This window comes from Euprymna scolopes, chromosome 1 (genome assembly GCF_053919585.1).
Source record: "Euprymna scolopes isolate OS-2025 chromosome 1, ASM5391958v1, whole genome shotgun sequence".
Lineage (NCBI taxonomy): Eukaryota > Metazoa > Mollusca > Cephalopoda > Sepiida > Sepiolidae > Euprymna > Euprymna scolopes.
This window is the reverse complement of record NC_136482.1, coordinates 158873644-158891800: the sequence shown is the minus strand read 5'-3', so window position 1 is coordinate 158891800 and position 18157 is coordinate 158873644. Positions and strand designations below refer to the sequence as shown.

The following is an 18157-nucleotide window of genomic DNA, read 5'->3' as shown; positions in this document are numbered from 1 at the left end:
GCAAAGACCATATGTGGGGGCGACCCCACATATAAGACCTTGGTCAATGTAGGGGCAACCCTTCATACCAATTGTCACTATCTAGCTCCCCTACTCCGTGGGGAGTTGGTCCCCATTTCCCCTTCACTCCTCACTTTAAAAATCGGCCTTGTGCCTAATTTGCTCAGTGGGGGGAGCAAATAAATACCTCAAAGTGTAGTATCTGTTCTTCAGATACTACACTTTTATTTTTGGTCTCGGTTAATGCAGGAGAAATCCTTCATGACTGATACATTTTTTTATTTTTGTTGTTAACCAGAGTGCCCCTTTTTGGGGAGCTGGTTTCAACCCACATTAAAAACCGACCTGTATGTATTATAGTCGTGATTTCAAAAGTAAAAAAAAAAAAAAAAAAAAAAAAATTTGGGTGCCATCAGCTAGAATCGAAACCGAAAGCAAAATTGTAGCATTCAAAGCTGTTATCGTTACTACTGTACCAACATGACACACATGTGAACTGATCAAAAATAAACTAACATGAATGTACAAAATGAATAACGATTTTTTTTCAATTTTGACCCCTTTTTGACCCCTTAACTATTTTAACCGGCTAAAGACCAATAAAAGAATTATCCATAAAAAATCCAATCATTTGAGCCCCTAGTGCCGTTCTGCAAATTTTAGTTTTGGAAGAGATAGTTTGAAAATATGAAGACAGACATTGTGCCTTATATATATATATTATATTTCCAACAGTTCCTTGTGGTATGTTATCATTTCTGTGTGGCAGAATTGATACTTAGTGTTGCTGAGACCACTCATTTTTAAAAACATTAGTCATCAAACCTTGATCTTGAGATAGTTTACAGAGCCTTCCTTATCTGTATATTCTTGAGATAGTTTTTTTTATATATATATTTAGCGTTGGTATGAGATAAAATAAAAAATGGACTGCTTACAACTAAAGAATACATCTTAATTTTTCGCCTAACTGTTACAAGGGCATTTCAAGGCTGACAAGTCGAAAAAGAGACGACCGTTTTGACTTGTCATTCTTGATAAAGTCCTTATAACAGTTCAAATTTTGAAATGTACTCTGCCGTTTTCCATTTTTATCTCATATATATGTATAATATATATATATATAAGAGCAAATAGTTAATACATGTTCAAAACACTTTGAAAAAGAGTTAAAAACATATTTAATCTGAAAAGGAAACACTAAATAAGTGGATAGTCCTTAATCCGCGGAGTTTTGAAGAAATACTTTTCTTCTCATCAGAGGGTAGGAATTAGCAAAATGCGGGATCGAATTTTGCATACAAAAGTATTTGATGAAACTGCAAGTAAGTCAAAGATCTTACTTGATAACAAAAAGTGAAGCAGGGGGAATATGGTGAAGAAAAAGGTGATTTCACGTGAATGGATAGTCAGGTGAAAGTCAGGTTTTATTTTTTTATATATATATATTATAAATGTTTATTTTTGAAATATTGTTAATTTCAATGTATATCGATGTTACCAAAATTTTGTTGGTAATATCCGATGGAAATCACATCTGGCGAGTTGGTGAGAAAGAAAATTTTTATGAAAACATAAAATCATAGAATTATCATCCCATTTACCAGACGGCTGTAATAAAGAGATCCAAGATGAAATAAACAAGAGCTATATTAAAGGAAAAAAATGTAAGTCTTTGAATTTCAACAAAGTTTTGTGCTACATATATATATATATATATATATATATATATAATTAGATACCGCCTTCAAACCAGCTAAAGATTTTACTCCTTCAGGCTGAGGATTCATGACAGAAAATTAAAGCTTATATAAAATTTTGTAACTTGTATATACTTAAACATGCATAGTTTAAGCATTTCTTTTATCCTAGGCGTGGCTAACAGTTAAATGAATTGCTAAATGTATGAATGAAACAGTCACGCCCATAAAAGAAACATGAATGAAATGATTTAACGTAAGTTTACACCTTTTTCTTTTTTTTACTGAATTTCTGACATTCGTTAAAGGCGATTGAAAGGATCTGCCTCGTGGCTGGATTAGTGTTGTATTTAACACTCTTGCAACCTATGATTAGTGTTTGCGAAAAGAAAAAAGGTCTTAAACGCCGATTTTGAAAGCACGCACACGCAACCTGTAATTACAAAAAAAAAAAAAAAAAAAAAAAAACTAGTACGAGAAGATCTAAGATTTACTTATCTGCTGATGTGCACAATTATCATCTATATTATATTTCTCTCAGTCTGTCTGTTTGTCTGTTTCATTTTTGCACCCTCCCCTCCCCGACAAAGGAGGGATTAGATTTAATAATTCACTCCTGTTCATCTGTTCGTTTGTTCGCACTTTTCTCAATAACAACGCCTTGAATTTTTTGAAATTTTGCACAAACATTAATCATGGTGAAAGTAAATAATTACCAGAACAGATTTTCCAGGATAACTCTAGCTGCCCACCTCCCTATCTCTCTGCCCTATTGGGCATTATAAGGGGAAAATTCCCCCCAAATCGTTCATCCGTTCATTTGATCACACTTTTCTCAATAACCATGACTTGGATTTTTGTGCAATTTTGCACAAACATTAGTCATGGTGAAGTAAATTTTTCACTCGTGGAGGGAGACCGTGCATGCTCACCGTGTTTTCTGGGAAACTACTGTTCAGATCCGGCTGAAATTTTATATAAATCTGGATTTATTTACAAGTAGAAACTGAAATACACTCTGAATTAATGTATTATATAGTTCACATTTCATCAAAATCAAATATCCGTATTAAGTTTGAAGAAACTGTTGCTCCCATAATAGCCTCCTTTATTAGAAGAGCATGAATGTTTGGCAAAATGAGGAAGACATTCAAATTTTGGGACGACTTCAATTGTTTTCTTTGGAAAATTTTATAAATGAAATGAGTTAAACTTCATCGAAATAGCATATATTTGAAGTTTTAATAAAGTTTCTGTCCATTAGCTTTCTTGTGGGTTGCACTGAAAGATTTGGAACCACTTTCGTTGGTTTCTTCAGAAAATCTATATGTATAAAAGGTAAAATGGCCGCAAGCGTTTGTGTATGTCCGTGAAAAAAGTTTTCCTATACTTCCGAGATCATAATATCTGAGATTCGCAAACGGACACCGTTTCTTTCCTCTTTTGTTAAAAAAAAATTCCCACCGTGCCATCGTCTTGAGTGTTTGTCTTTTTCATAAAATAAAGCAAAACTATTTGAACGCAAACAAGTTTCGGGCCATTTCATTTAATTGATCCTTGGTCAATGTAGGGGAAACCCTCCATACTGAGACAATTACTATTTTTTTTTTTTGATACTGCCAGAGTGCCCCCTTTTTTGGGGGAGCTGGTTTTCCCCCACATTAAAAACGACCTTGTGTCTAATTTGCTTTTGTGGAGAAGCAAATAAATACCACAAGCTAACCCTGCCCCCCCCCAGCCAGGTTTAAAAGCTATGTTCATTTCTGCGCATGCGTGGCGACTCCTATGATTCTTAAGTTAATTACTGACTCATTGAATTCACTATCCTATTTAACCTAATGGTTAGTGAGGAAGACTAATCACCCTACATTTTCGAGTTCGATCCCACCTCTTGCTCTATGTTTTATTTTTTTTATTTCATCCTTGTGCCAATATCCTCCAACCGGACAAAAGTTAATTACCAACTCATTTAATTCACTATCCTCTTTGGCTTAATAGTTAGCGTGGAAAACTAATTAGCCACCTCTCTCTCTCTCTCTCTCTCTCTTTTTCTTTTATTTTAACCACGTGGAAGCCATTCTTAACATCACTTCATGTTTGTGCTAATATCCTCCACCCGGGCAATGCCAGGTACTCCCCACTAGTTGTACATATAAATGCAATTTTCGGTTGTATGTAGATTGGCTTTTTTTTTTCTTTAGAGAACATACGCACAAAATGACTTTTTTTTTAAAAACTTTTTTTTACAAGGAAGTCACCACTTATCAAAGCCCAGAAGCCACTCGGGGATAAAGGTTATTGCGTGTACAGTAATCAATGGGACAATATCGTAGTAATTGTTAGTAATGGATATCTGATAAAGTGTCTTACTTAAGGGGGGCGGTTTATCAAGAACTTGTTTAAGTTGAACTTGAAGGCATCCAAGTTGTAGTCAGGTGGGAAACAGGCAAACGGAACAGAGTTCCACAGGCGTGCACTTCTAAGAAAGAAGCTTTGTTCATGGAATCCACGTTTTGGTTTTGGCACAGCTAAAGAGTGGGGAAAATTATTGACAGTGGTTACAGCTAGACGGGTGTTTTTCGTGAAAGATTGGCAAGGGGGTACCAGAGATTGGAGCCCAGACGAGCACTTGCCATGGAAATAACGATAAAACAACGACAGGCTTGCAACGTCCCTTCTGTGGGAGAGAGGTTGCAGGGAAGAGAAAAGGGCATCTCCCACTAGGCTACAGAGTCTATTTTGTACTCTGTCAAGGAAGGATAGGCTGTTTTTAACAGCTCCTGGCCAGATATGGCAGCAGTACTCCATCCTTGGATGTACTTGGCTTTTATATAGATAGAGAATTGCATCGGCAGTGAGATATCTACTGGAGCGGTAGAAGGATCCCACCATTTTTCCAACGACCTTGGCAACAGACTTGATGTACGTGTTCCATTTTAGATCAGGAGTAAAGGTCAATCCCAGAAGCTTGTCAAAATATGCCTCCCCAAGACGAGAGCCATCCATTTCAATTGGTGTCAGATGGGGATTATATATAAATTAGTAAATAAATCAGCTACTAGCTTTTGTTTGTAACATTGGCTTTGACAATAAATTTCTATAGGAAAAAAAAAAAAAAAAGATTTCCATCTATTAATTATTTGGAAGAGTTAAATTAAATCACCTCACATTTTTCTATCTGTTAATAGTAAAGTAACTAATCCTAATTTTTCCATTATTTCCTTGCAATTACAATCTTTTTAAAAATTACTTCTGTCACTCTTCTTCAATAACAGATTGGAGCCCACGTCTCCATGCAACATTCGATATGAAATCTTTGTAGATTTCATATCTTTTTCTGGTGTTACACTTAGTCTATTCTCTCCTCGGTCAGAAAAAAGCGAATTCCTTATAGATTGAGGCAATTTTGCTTTGTTTAAATCTAGAGTGCCTTTACATCGGAGTGACTGTTGTTTAATTATGGATTCCCATTTCTTATAATAAATAATTTTACCAAGAATTCTTCATAAGTTTTGGTTTCGATTTCGATTATAGCTGATGGAACTCCAGTGATTTTTTTTTTTTTTTTTTTTAAATAAATAATTTTATCAAGAATTCTTTATAAATTTTGGTTTCGGTTTCGATTATAGCTGAAGGAACTCCAGCTGATGCACCAAAGTCATATGGATATTTTTTTTATTTTTGAAATCGCAACTTTATAATATATAAAAATCGATAGAACATTAACTCTATAATAATATATACGAAATCTGCAAGAATTAAAATATCATATTTAAGCATACTTTACGACCTAGCTACGCCGGGCATCCCTGCTTTTCCAGTTTTAACAAGAGTTACAATAATATCAGAATCAGAGTATCTCTATTCAAGCCATAAATACCAACGTCAATGTATTACATATGAATGAGTCCCCTGTGGAATTTCCACAGGTCTCACTAATTGTCATTATTTGCATCTCGTTTTTGTTTTGTTTATTGCTTTTTTTTTTTTTTTTTTTTTTTACAGAAAAGCAAATCAATTTAATAACCTACCAAATTTATATAATTAAAATAAAATTTAAATATTCATAGAAGGAAGGCATTATTTAGAAATTCATTCGTACTAATGAGGGGGGGGGTTGTTTAATATTTTGTTCTTACATCGTTTACTCATTTTGTCTTCGAATCGTTGACTATTTTCAACTGTTTATGAAAACTTTCAAGTAGCATGTTGTACACTAACGATGAACTGATAAAATTTGGTTTTGTTTAAAATCAAAATAAACCTTTTGTTGTCTTTCAATTTGCAATGCATTACAAAGAAAACATAAGAAAAAATATACCCAGAAATTACCCGGGGGGGGGGGTAGATAATAATTTGAAAATTTACCAAAAAAAACAATATATCTCTAATTAAATATTTATAAATATTAAAAGAATTGGGAATCGAATCAGAATCAGAAATTTAGAACTGAATAGGTAATTGGATCAGAATTGGGGAAAAATTTTGGAATCGTCCCATCACTACTGACTACTAACACTTTTTTCTTTTAAACATCCAAACACGTGGGCAACGCTGGGTACCCCCGCTAGAATAATGTAATATATTATATATTGTATGTCCAGCAAAGGCTTTTTTTTTTTCACTGGGGTTCTTAGAGGAGGGTTATTTTTTTTTTTTTTAGAACATTTTATATACTCCCTCAATCATAATATCTACGATTTGTGAACGAAGGTCGTCTCTATTTTTTATTTGAGCAACTTTTACGAAATTCTCGCTATTCCTTCCTTTTGCGTGTTTCTTTGTTTTTCGTATAAAAACAAAACTAATCGAAAGCGAAGGCAGATTCCTGGCTTTCGTTCCAGGGACGTCCATAAAGCAATTAGTTTTGATCACTGTGGGGGGAACCCCTCATATCAGACAATTGCTATTCATTTGGACACTCCCTTTTTATGGGGAGCTGGTTTTCCCCAACATCGTGGGGAAACAAATAAATGAAACAGCGGAGAGCTGAACTGGCCTTCATTTCTGCACCTGCGTATTCATTTAGCAAGTCAACTTTTTGATTGACATCGCTAAATTTGAACGCTTTTCACTTCCTATGGCCTCGTAGCCTAGCGGTAAGATGTCATGTTTTGTTTCACTTTCTTTTCCGTCACGGGTTCGAGCCTGCCTGACTACTAGCACTTTCTTTTTTTCTTTTATATCTTCAAACACCCGGGCAACGCCAGGTACCCCCGCTAGTGATTATATGTATGTATGTGTGTGTGTATATATATATATATATATATGGTAGAGGTTCATTTTGTCTTTGTTTAACTGGCTTTGCAAACTCCTTTTTCTAAAGAGATGGTAATCTGTTGATGCGTTGTTTATGGAATATGGTAGCTGATGCATAATTCCATATGCATACTTTTCAAAGACTTTGTCATTTGTGTGTTCTAACACGATCCTTCATGCTACCGCTGGACCTCGAACTGTACATGATACCAAATGAATTACATTTACTTTCCGTGTGTCTGTGGCTTACTTTTCGTGTGTATGTGTCATTGTACATATATGCGTTTGTAATCTCTCAACTTGTATGTACACGTGTAGATTGTATTGTATCATGTATAATTAACGTGACCTGATGCAGACAGGCGCGTGTGTCTGCCAGGGGGCGCTTTTTTGTCGGGCAAAGGTTACAAAGATGCTCACCGTTAATCTCCTATGACGTCAGTAATTACCCTAATGACGCAATCACTTTACGCCCATATTACATTGCGACCAGAAGCCATTCATAAAATCAAGGATTCGGGCGGAAGAAAATGTAGATTGATTAAATTGAAATTTTATTTATTTCATTTATCTTTTTCTTTTTTTTTTTTTTTAATTAATTTCTACGTTTTTTTTTTTTTTTTTTTTTTTTTTTTCCTGCTAAATTCTCTTGTCCATACTGTCTTGGCCCCGATGTAGAGCTTAGAGTTAGAGCTTACTACAATCTTGAAAAATATGCCTGTTTTCACTGAAGGTGTATTGTAGATTTTTGGATGATATCCGCTTTAGTAATTTAAGTTATCTGGCCTATATCTCTACTATTATATAAAGTCACTTTGTGTGTGTGTGTGTGTGTGTGTGTGTGTGTGTGTGTGTGTGTGTGTGTGTGTGTGTGTGTGTGTGTGTGAGTTGCTTCCTTATAGGTTCCGAAACGGCTGAGCCTATCTTTTTCAAATTTCACACAAAGGTAATTTATATGCCTGGCAGTTTTCTTAGATATGTTTTGTACAGAAATTCACCCGATAAGTACCGAAAATCGAAAAAATCCGATCGTAGAAATAGTCTTTCTTCTCTTCTAGATAAAAATAGTTTTTACAAGGGAATAATTTACGTTGCACCGACGTAACCCTGGCTGGTGTAACGTAAAATATTCCCCTGTAAAAATCCTTCTTTTTTTATCTATAAAAGAAGAAAGACTATTTTTAAGATCATCAATCTAAAATATCAGCTGATGGAATTCGATGAACGACATTATCCTTATTATTTTTTTATTTATTTTGTCTAGTAGTCCACCGGGCAAATTATTCCTCGTAATATATAATATTCAATAGAGGATTGATTCTCTAATAATACTAATATTGGGACGAGGAATCGGAAAAACCGAAATATTTGAAGGTATCGGAATTGGAAAATTTTTTACCAATTTTCCGATGCCAAGACGATTCTTTTGTAATTGTTTTTTTTGTTTAAAGCAAAATCTTCCATTGCCGGTAATAATGATAAAATAGTAAATATTTATTGATTTTTAAACCACCAGTGAAGCTAAAATCGATAGATCTTCCCCCACAAGTACATTTTTACGTTTAGGGAAATATCTGCACGTTTAACATGTGTGTTTCTATGGTAATCGGAGAAAAAAATACAGCTATATAGTTAAATATTTAGAGATTTATAAATAATCGGAATCGGTAATTGTATTGGAATCGGAGAAAATATTGGAATTGTCCCATCACTAAATAATTCATACGCAATTTGTATAATTTCAAATATTATGTTTAAGTGTATTGTACGATCGGGCAACGCCGAGCATCCAGTTAGTTAATATCTAGTTTACCTAGTTTGGTTTAAATGGGGTTATTAGTTGGGCGAAACGTTGAGATGGATTCTTGAATTTCAAATCTCCCTTTTTCTTATTTTAGCTCATATTGTCAGATTTATTTTACTCTTTGTTATATACTAGCAGGCCGCCGGCATTGCTCGGACGCAAAATATGTTTAAATATAATATTTTGATTAATTCAAATTTCCTATTATTATATTATATTGGACCCAATATATAGCAATGATTTAAAAAAAAAAAAAAAGCTCGTACGCCACCACCGAGAATCGAAACACAAAACGTTTAGCTTATGGTTTACTTTTTCCTTTGATGTTAATGCCTACGCTATGAAGATATGTTTACTTCAAGGCTAAAAGTTAAAACATGAACCAATAGCTATTACGTTACGCATGCATATTCGTAATGCCGTCATTTGGCCTTCACCTGGCAAATTCCATTTTTTTAATTTTCACATTTTTGCACCGATTTCCCTGGCTAAAACCCAAATATAAAGTTTTGCATGAGTTCGAATTATATTCATTTATTAAGTTTAATGTCTGTAGACCAAAAACTGACAGGAGTTTGGGTGGCCAAATTTTTTAGATAAATATATATAGGCATACATAAATATATATTGAAATACTCATATCTTTGGTTCTATAGAACAAAACTATATGAAACTTTGCAGGCTTTCTGAATACTATAATACTATTCTATAGTTAAAATTTTATGACACTTGGTAAAAAAGAACCTATATATTCAAACCAATAAAATATACATTTGTATGTATATATATATATATAGTGTCCTGGCAAGTTAGCATTAGCTTTGCTGCTTTCAGATGAATTTTGCTCGTTGTTGCCTCCGTGGCCTTGCCAAGCCACTGAAGATATATTACTGTTCAGAAGATAAAAGTTCAAAATAACATTCGCAATATGAGGGCAAGTAATAATAAAGAACTATTAGCGCGGTGATGTTCCTCAAAAAGCTACGTGTTAATACTGCGTTTCGTACACAGAGCTGTAAAAAATCGAATGGATTTAACGAATCGAAAATAATTCTCGCAAATCTTAAAATGCCAGTAAAATGATTATTTGAATATGTAAACACTTTTTAAAAATATATTCGTTATTTTGTTTGTTTGAAAAACCTTTAAAACGCATTTCATTTCTTTACGTATTTCGGTTATTTTATGGACCTAACTGATTATTTGCCATAGTGAAATCGAAGGAAAATCTCAACGCCATCTTTAGATTCCTTAAAAGTTTAACCTTTATTGAAACTTACTTGAATATAATACCTGTAAATATATCGATTTCCATACAGCACAAAATTTACTTATCTATCTATCTATACTCTTATAAATTCGTTTTTCTTTTGTGTGTATTGATATTCATATTAAAAACCCCTCTTTTCTATTTATTTAAAAAGAAAATACCATTTTCTTTTACATGGGTTGTACAATTGCATTCACTAGCAAAAGATCTAGCTTATTTGCATATGCTTTTAAACATTCATTTTAATTAATTCCTTATTAGTTTTTTCGGTTTTCTTATGGGATGATCATCTTTAGTTAACTATTACGTGTAATTATATTCATGCAGGTATTCTACATGATTTATACTTGCATAATATTTGCGTAAAAAAGTTTACAGTAAACACAAAATTGTTTCCATATATATTTATGTATACGTATATATTTTTGATTAATCTATAAAAGTGAACGTCTGTGTGTGTACATTTCCTACACAATAACATTGTCAATTTTCAGTTTACAGACTAGAAATTTGATATACAGGATACTGAGATTCGGGGAAATCTTTGTAATCCGTGTTCGGGCAGAAATTTGGCTTTTAAGGAGTCAAAGTTCAACGATTTAACCTTTGAGAACTCTACCAAACTCCGCCGACAATTTTGGGTCTAAACACTTGAAATTTTAGATATAGGTTCCTTGGACATGGATCAAACTTAATAACTTGAGTTGAGCCCAAAACAAAACAAATGTTAAGGGGTCATAATAGGGGTCAAAGTTTTAATAAAATTGACCGCTTTTTTATGCTCAACATACGGATCCAAACACCCGGGCAACGCCGGAATGAAATGCTAGTATATCTATAAAAGTGAAAATGTGTGTGTGTGTGTATTTCTTTCTATCTGTCTGTGTACATTTCCCTACACAATAACTCTATCAATTTTCGGTCTACAGACTCAAGATTTGGCATAAGGGGTATTGGGATTTGGAAAATCTTTTTCATCGGTTTTCGGCCAGAAATTTGTCTGTTAAGGTGTCAAAGTTCAACGATTTGACCTTTGAGAACTCTACCAAACTCCTCCGCCAATTTTTGGTCTAAACACTTGAAATTTTAGATATAGGTTCTTTGGACAAGGATCAAACTTTATAATTATATTTGAGCCCAAAACAAATGCTAAGGGGTCATAATTGGGGTCAAAATTAAAAAAAAAATTGACCTCTGCTGTCTCTACCAAATTCCTCAGCCAATTTTTGGTCTAAACATTTGAAATTTTACATAAAGTGTATTCAGACATAAGGCCAGCTTTTAATCGGTTTTTGGCCGAAATTTTGCTGCAAAGAGGTCAAAGTTAAAAAGATTTGACCTTTGCAATCTCTAGCAAACTATTTGGCCAATTCTGGGCCTAAACATTTGAAATATGACATAAGGGTATTCAGACATACAACACAAAAGTTTACCTATCTATATATCTATAAAAGTAAGACTGTACGTGATCTACATACTTGAAATTTGATATATAGAATATTCAGACACGTGGAAAACTTTTTAATCGGTTTTCATCCAGAAAAACTGGCTGCTAAGGGGTCAAAATTTAAAAAAAAATGGTATGTGTGGGTTGTCGGATATTTATCTGTTTGCAAACTGTTCCATAAATGCGCATGCATGAATGGTCACACGGCAGTAGGTTTGAAAACACTTAAAGATTGTGTCAAGCCATCATAAGGGTTATCGTACTTGACACAATGTCTTTAGGTTTTGGTTTCGATTTCAGCCCGAGCATTTTCTTTTCTTTTTTTTTTTAAATTACAAGTGAACTCTTTAGAAAAAAAAATCCATAATACTTGCATGCATATGGCTGTTTCTGCATTGATTAAAATATAATATTTATGGGTATTTTATGAGCAGGCAAGGCCGGACGACCTGTTAGTATATATGAATATATATATACACACACACACACTCTTATATATATATATATATATATTTGTGTATTGATATCCATATTAAAAACCGTTTTTTCTATTTATTTAAAAAGAAAATACAACAATGTTATATATGGGTTGTAGAATTGCATTCATCCGCAAAAGATCTAGCTTATTTGCATATTCTTTTAAACATTCATTTTAATTAATTCCCTATTAGTTTTTTCGGTTTTCTTATGGAATGATCATCTTTAGTTAACTATTACGTGTTCATATATTCATACAAATGATTTATACTTGCGTAATATTTGCATAAAAGTTTATAGTAAACACAAACCTCTTTCTATATATATTTATGCATGCGTATATATATATTTGTTTAAAAAAATTTTGCCTACCTCTGTCAGTTTTTGGTCTACAGACATGAAACTTCATATATAGGGTATTCGAACCCATACGAAACTTTATATCTAGGTTTTAGCCGGGGAAAATCTGTGCAAAAGTGTGAAAATTAAAATAATGGAACTTGCCAGGTGAAGGTCGAATGAAGGCATTACGAATATGCATGCGTAACGTAATAGCTATTGGTTCATGTTTTCACTTTTAGCCTTGCAGTAAACATGTCTTCATAGCCCAAGCATTAGCATCAAAGGAAAAGGTAAACCATAAGCTAAACGTTTTGGTTTCGATTCTCGGTGGTGGCATACAAGCTTTTTTTTTTTTTTTTTTTTTTTTAAATCATTACTATATATTGGGTCCAATATAATATAATAATAGAAAATCTGCATTAATCAAAATATCATATTTAAGCGTATTTTATGAACGGGCAATGCCGGGTAGCCTTCTAGTATATATATATATATATATATATATATATATAGCCAAATTAAATATCGAAATGCTTTTATCTTTGGTTCTATGGGACGAAACTACATGAAAATTTGCTGACTTTTTGAAGATTATAATACTATTCTATAGTTAACATTTTATGACAATTGGTAAAAAAGAATCTATATTTTTTTTTTTTTTTAAACCAATAAAATATTCTCAAATTTCCCTACATTTGTATGCATAGCGTCCTGGTAGGCCAGCTTTAGTTTTGCCATTTTAGGGTGCATTTTGCTTAGTGTTTTTTTTTTGCTTGGTTGTCTCCTCTATGGCCTTGCCAGGCCACTAATATATACGAGAGAAAGGGATATTGTTAAACATATTTTTTTTTCTTCCAGGTGATGTACGTGACGGCCACCTCACCTTATCTCTTTATGCTGATTTTATTAATTAATGGAGCTCTTCTGCCCGGTGCCAAGCAGGGTTTTCTTTATTATGTGAATCCAAATGTTACCAAACTTAAAGAATTGGATGTAAGTTCAGTTTGACGAAAAATCTTTCATTATATCGTTTTTCTATTCTTATATGAAGCTGCCTATCTTTTGTAATTGCTTTATTTTAAAATACCATGAAGATCCAGTATTGCCCAAGATGAAATAAGGAACCCTATGTTCCCCCCTGCCTCTGTATTAACTTTTTTATTATTATTTATTTTTTTTTTTTTTACATTTTATATATAGAATTTTTGATGTAGGATCCATTATGTAAAAAGGAGTGCAAGTACAGGGTGGAACACTAAAATTATCGACATAGAAAAAGACATGATTCCAGTTTCATTTTGCTAGAAACTGGTTTCCTTTTTTTTTTTTTTTTTTTTTGTAGCAGACCAACCACTAGTTGGCCAGTTGTGTATAAATCTCAAGTCCAATAGGAGCCTTCTATCATGTCTGAAAGTGACACAGTGTTCAATGAGGGAAATCAGAGATGCACCGCTGTACAACTCATGATCTCTACCAATCAAAGTTAGGACAACAGGCCCATTACCAACACCCTCAAAATGCATCACTAGATTTCTACAGATAACAGGGACGTGCCCAAGATGACGTAAACAAATTTTACAGATACTGTGATGGTCTTTGGTATGGTTTCAAGTGAGGGCCACATCATGCCACCTCACATCTTCAAAGTCGGCTTGAAAGTCAGCACCAAAGTGTACCTGGTGCAATCAGGTGACCACTGGAAGACCCTGGATGTGGCAGCAGGACTCGGCACTAGTGCACAAGTCCAAAGAGACCCAGATTTGGCTATGATCTAATACCCTTTTTTCACTGATCCCCTCTTCTCCTGACCAGAACCCACTGGACTACTTCGTTTGGTCATACGTCGAGAACATCGCTAACATGACCTCCCACAACACCAAAGCCAGCCTGATCACTGCCATCCGCCGAGTATTCGCCAAGCTCCCATCGGCGCTTGTGGAAAAGGCATGCTCCCAGTTCTGGGCCCATATCAAGACGGTGATTGAGGCTGAAAGTAGCTACATTGAATAGATGTCAGCTCTTACTACATAAGTTACTGGAATTGATTTTTTTTCAATAAGTTTTAAAATAAAGCTGGAGTATTTTCTATTGGGAGACAACTTTATCATTTCACCCTGTATTGTGACATTTCCCAAGAATGGGTAATGGCCCCTGTGCACTCCTACTCCAAACTGAGACTCATAATATTGTATTTGACAAATCGATATTTGATTCTGACTAATGATTTCTTCCCTTTTTATTTTTGCACTATACACTAAGAAATGTAATTCTTTCTAGTTTCTTTAAAAAAAATACTTTATCCGACTAGGAATATTTTCGGATGCATACCGTTTTTGTCATCAGCAATTTTACTAAGTAAATCTGTAAACTGATACATTCGTCCGTTTACTAACTAAAACTTACATTTTTTTTTTCTGCATACAGACAAAAAGATGGAAATACTTAGGATATCTCTAGATTTTTTTACATTTCACTGTCGCATCATGTGATGTCACAAACCTCCATTAAACGGTGATTAAACAATTACTTTTTCCTTGATATATAGCAGAACATATAAAAAAAAAGGACGTTTTTGTTATTTTTCTGTTTTTCCAAAGCTTCAGAATGTCAAATATTGGTTAACGATTTGCTGTCACAGTAAGTAGACACATTCCACCTTTTTTTTTTTTTTTTTTTTTTTTTTCTCTAGATTTCAAAAAATAGCCATTGTTTTGTATAATGTTTTTTAATTTTCTTTTTCCCATTTATTATTTTCAGTATCATCTGCGGTCGAATTCTCAGATAGAGAGTTAGTTTCTTTCTAATTTTTTTTTTAACACGGTTTTAGAAAATAAGTATCACTTGATTATATTTTCGAAAAGACTTTCTAAAAAAAAAAAACACACACACACACAAAAAAAAAAACTTTTCATGAAGTCAGTCAGTAGTTCATATTAAAAAAAAAAAAAAAAAATTGAAAAAAAAAAAGGCATCATCATCCAAGCAATTAACTTTCACAAAATTCAAGAATGTAAGGGGAGGTAAAAGGTATGGTTAGTAGAAAGATAAAAAGAGGACGCCTTTTCCTATTCATTCCTTTTGTGGTCAATGTTAACCGAAATTTTGTTAGAATCCACTAGGTTGTTTAATTTTAATAATAAAAAAAGATTTCTTTTCTGATTGACGTAATATCGACTACAAAATGGAGTCGAAACAAACACGTGACTTGTATATCATCTAGACAAGCATAATTTAAATAAAATGTGAAAAATGTAATTTAATCTCTCTATGAATTAAGCTGCTAATATAATCAATTAGTGGTGCTTGTTAAGCTATAGTCGACAAATTGATTTTTTTTAAATATCATTTTAAGCAAAAACAATATTACGTACTTAATTGTCATATCCAAAAATTACGAAAATTCATTGAGTAGAACTGAAATTATGATTTTAGTAAAAGTCCACCGCTCTGTAGTAGGTGTATCAGAATTTTTGTAGGAATTTTTGACACCCCTAACACGAAACTGCAAATAAAATATAAAAAAACTCGTAATTTCTCTTTTAAAGGTGGGTTGTTTATTTTCTTTATGGATTATACTTCCAAGATAAACTATTAAAGTTGTATAAAAAGTAATAGAAATATTTTTTTAAAAATAGTAATGAAATTAATTGAATGTTACGAGTTCAGTATTTTTCAATTTTTAAATTTAAAAATCTATCAAAATTTTTCTATCGATTCTATTTTTACGATATTTTCAGGATCAATGTGAAATTTTATGCTCTTTCCAATAAATCGAATATAATATTTTAGACAAACGTTTTTTTTTTTTTAATTCACGCGTCCCCCCATTTTCAAATGTCTATTAAAAAGTAAATAATTAATTTATGTACCAAAGTTTTATATATCACTAATTGAAGATAAAAGATCAATAAATAATATATTCAAATTTAAAACAAAAAAGTAGTGTTTTTTAGAAATTTACCTGTAAAGTCCGAAGTTTAAAACCTTTTTTTTAAAAAAAACACGTTGTTTGTTTTTTTTTGTTTTTTTTTTTTCTTTTTATGAAACCTTGGTTCTTGCTCCTTTAATTGAAAAAAAAATTAGGGCTTGAATTACATTTTTCGAGTAGTTATAAGCTTCGAAAGATAGCGGGTGGAATTATTCAATAGTTTTCACGAAATTTCTGACACTGCTACCGCTAGACAACAAATATTGCAGTTATGATATAAATAATTTAAAATATTTCTTTTGGAGTTACGCCCCCTGTGTTTAGCCTCCTGCCGTCTACTTTATAATAAAAAAAATGCGATTTTACCCAATTTTCTGTAAAAATTACTTTTAACTAGAAATAAATTTCTACTCAATGATTTTTCGTAATATTTGGATATATTACTATTTTCGACATGACACTTGAGTACATAATATTGTTATTTAAAAAAAAAATCGATCTATCGATTGTATCATAAGTACTGAATTATGGAAATCAAACAAAATAGCGCAAAATAACGAACAAAAAAAATACAAAGATGTTTTTACTTTTTAGTTTTCATAATTAAATTTCCATATACGATGTAACTTATAATATATTTTGAATTATTATTTATTTTTATTTTATTTATTTATTTTTTAGCCCTATCACGGTACAGTAGAACGCTGGGATACGGTGCCCAGGGATACGGTTTTTTTTGGGTTTTTTTTTTTTCAAGTTACAATATGGGATACGATTTTTTCCCCTGCCCCTGGTTACGGTATCCCCCCTCGCCTTACAGTGTTATTTATAATGTTATTTGATTATAAACATGTGTATTATATACTGTATTGTATTTTGTTACTAATTTTTGATGCTGTATCCCGGGGTTCTACTGATTATGTCCCCCCCTCACCGCACCCACCCTTTACCGTGTAGAAGCAACGAGTTATAAAGGAACTAAAGTTGTCCAGTGCAAACGAAACTTCATAATTGCGATGAAAATGGCATAATTAAACCAGTATGTAATTTCTGAATCTGAGGAGGGCGGGGGTAATCTCTTTATTTTCAAGTTTCAAATAAAATACAGTAGTTCAGTGATCAAAATTATATATATCAGTGTTGAGCCGATTTATAAGAATCAGGAGTCGGAAAAATGTGTGCTTATTTTCCGGTGCTAAAAACGATTCCCCAAAATAAAACCAAAAAATAACCAATTTTTTTTTTTAAATTAATTTTCTATTTCTTGCATCAAAGATATAAATATTTATTGATTTTAGAACTGCCAGCAAAATTAAATCCATTGATCATTCCGAAACTAGATGTTTTACGCTTGCAAAAATATATGAATATAATACGTTTTTTTTTTTTTTTCTTTTTTTTTTTTAAATGATATTCTCAAAATAAAATAAAATCTACAGCTGAATATTAAAACATTTTAAAAGAACCGGGATCAAACAGTGTTAATGGCAAGATCTTGGAGAATTTGGTTGGAAACCCATCTTGCATATTCTCTTGACCTAGCTCCCTCGGATTATCACTTAATTTGAGGATTACAAAACCATTTATATGACCTTAAGTTGACATCTTATTAGAAGATTGAACACTAGTTCAATTCATATTTCACATCTAAACTTAACGAATTTTACAAGCGAGGTATTTATAAGCTCGTTGACAGATGGAGTCAAGTTAAAGGGTGCAAAGGTTATTGTTATGAATAAAATTTTTCAAAAATACAGTTTTTCATTTTCAAGATTTAAAAAACTTTTGCACCGACTTGGTATTTACCCAGGTTTCTATTTTTTTTTTTTTTTTTTTTTTTTAATTCGGTTTATTTTCAAGAAAGATACTGCTTGCTTGGTTAATCAAAAAAAAAAAAAATCTAGCATAGCTTATTGTTCCTCTTTTTATG

At 32.6% G+C, this 18157-nt stretch overlaps 1 protein-coding gene across 1 annotated transcript in view; it reads left to right on the top strand.

Moving 5' to 3' along the window:
* LOC145276903 (sodium- and chloride-dependent taurine transporter-like) overlaps positions 1-18157 on the top strand; it is a 172817-nt gene that overhangs the window by 106338 nt on the left and 48322 nt on the right. The window contains exon 5 of the mRNA XM_080128355.1: positions 13158-13292. Within this exon, the coding sequence (XP_079984481.1) occupies positions 13158-13292 (135 nt within the window). The remainder of the gene's footprint in view (positions 1-13157; positions 13293-18157) is intronic.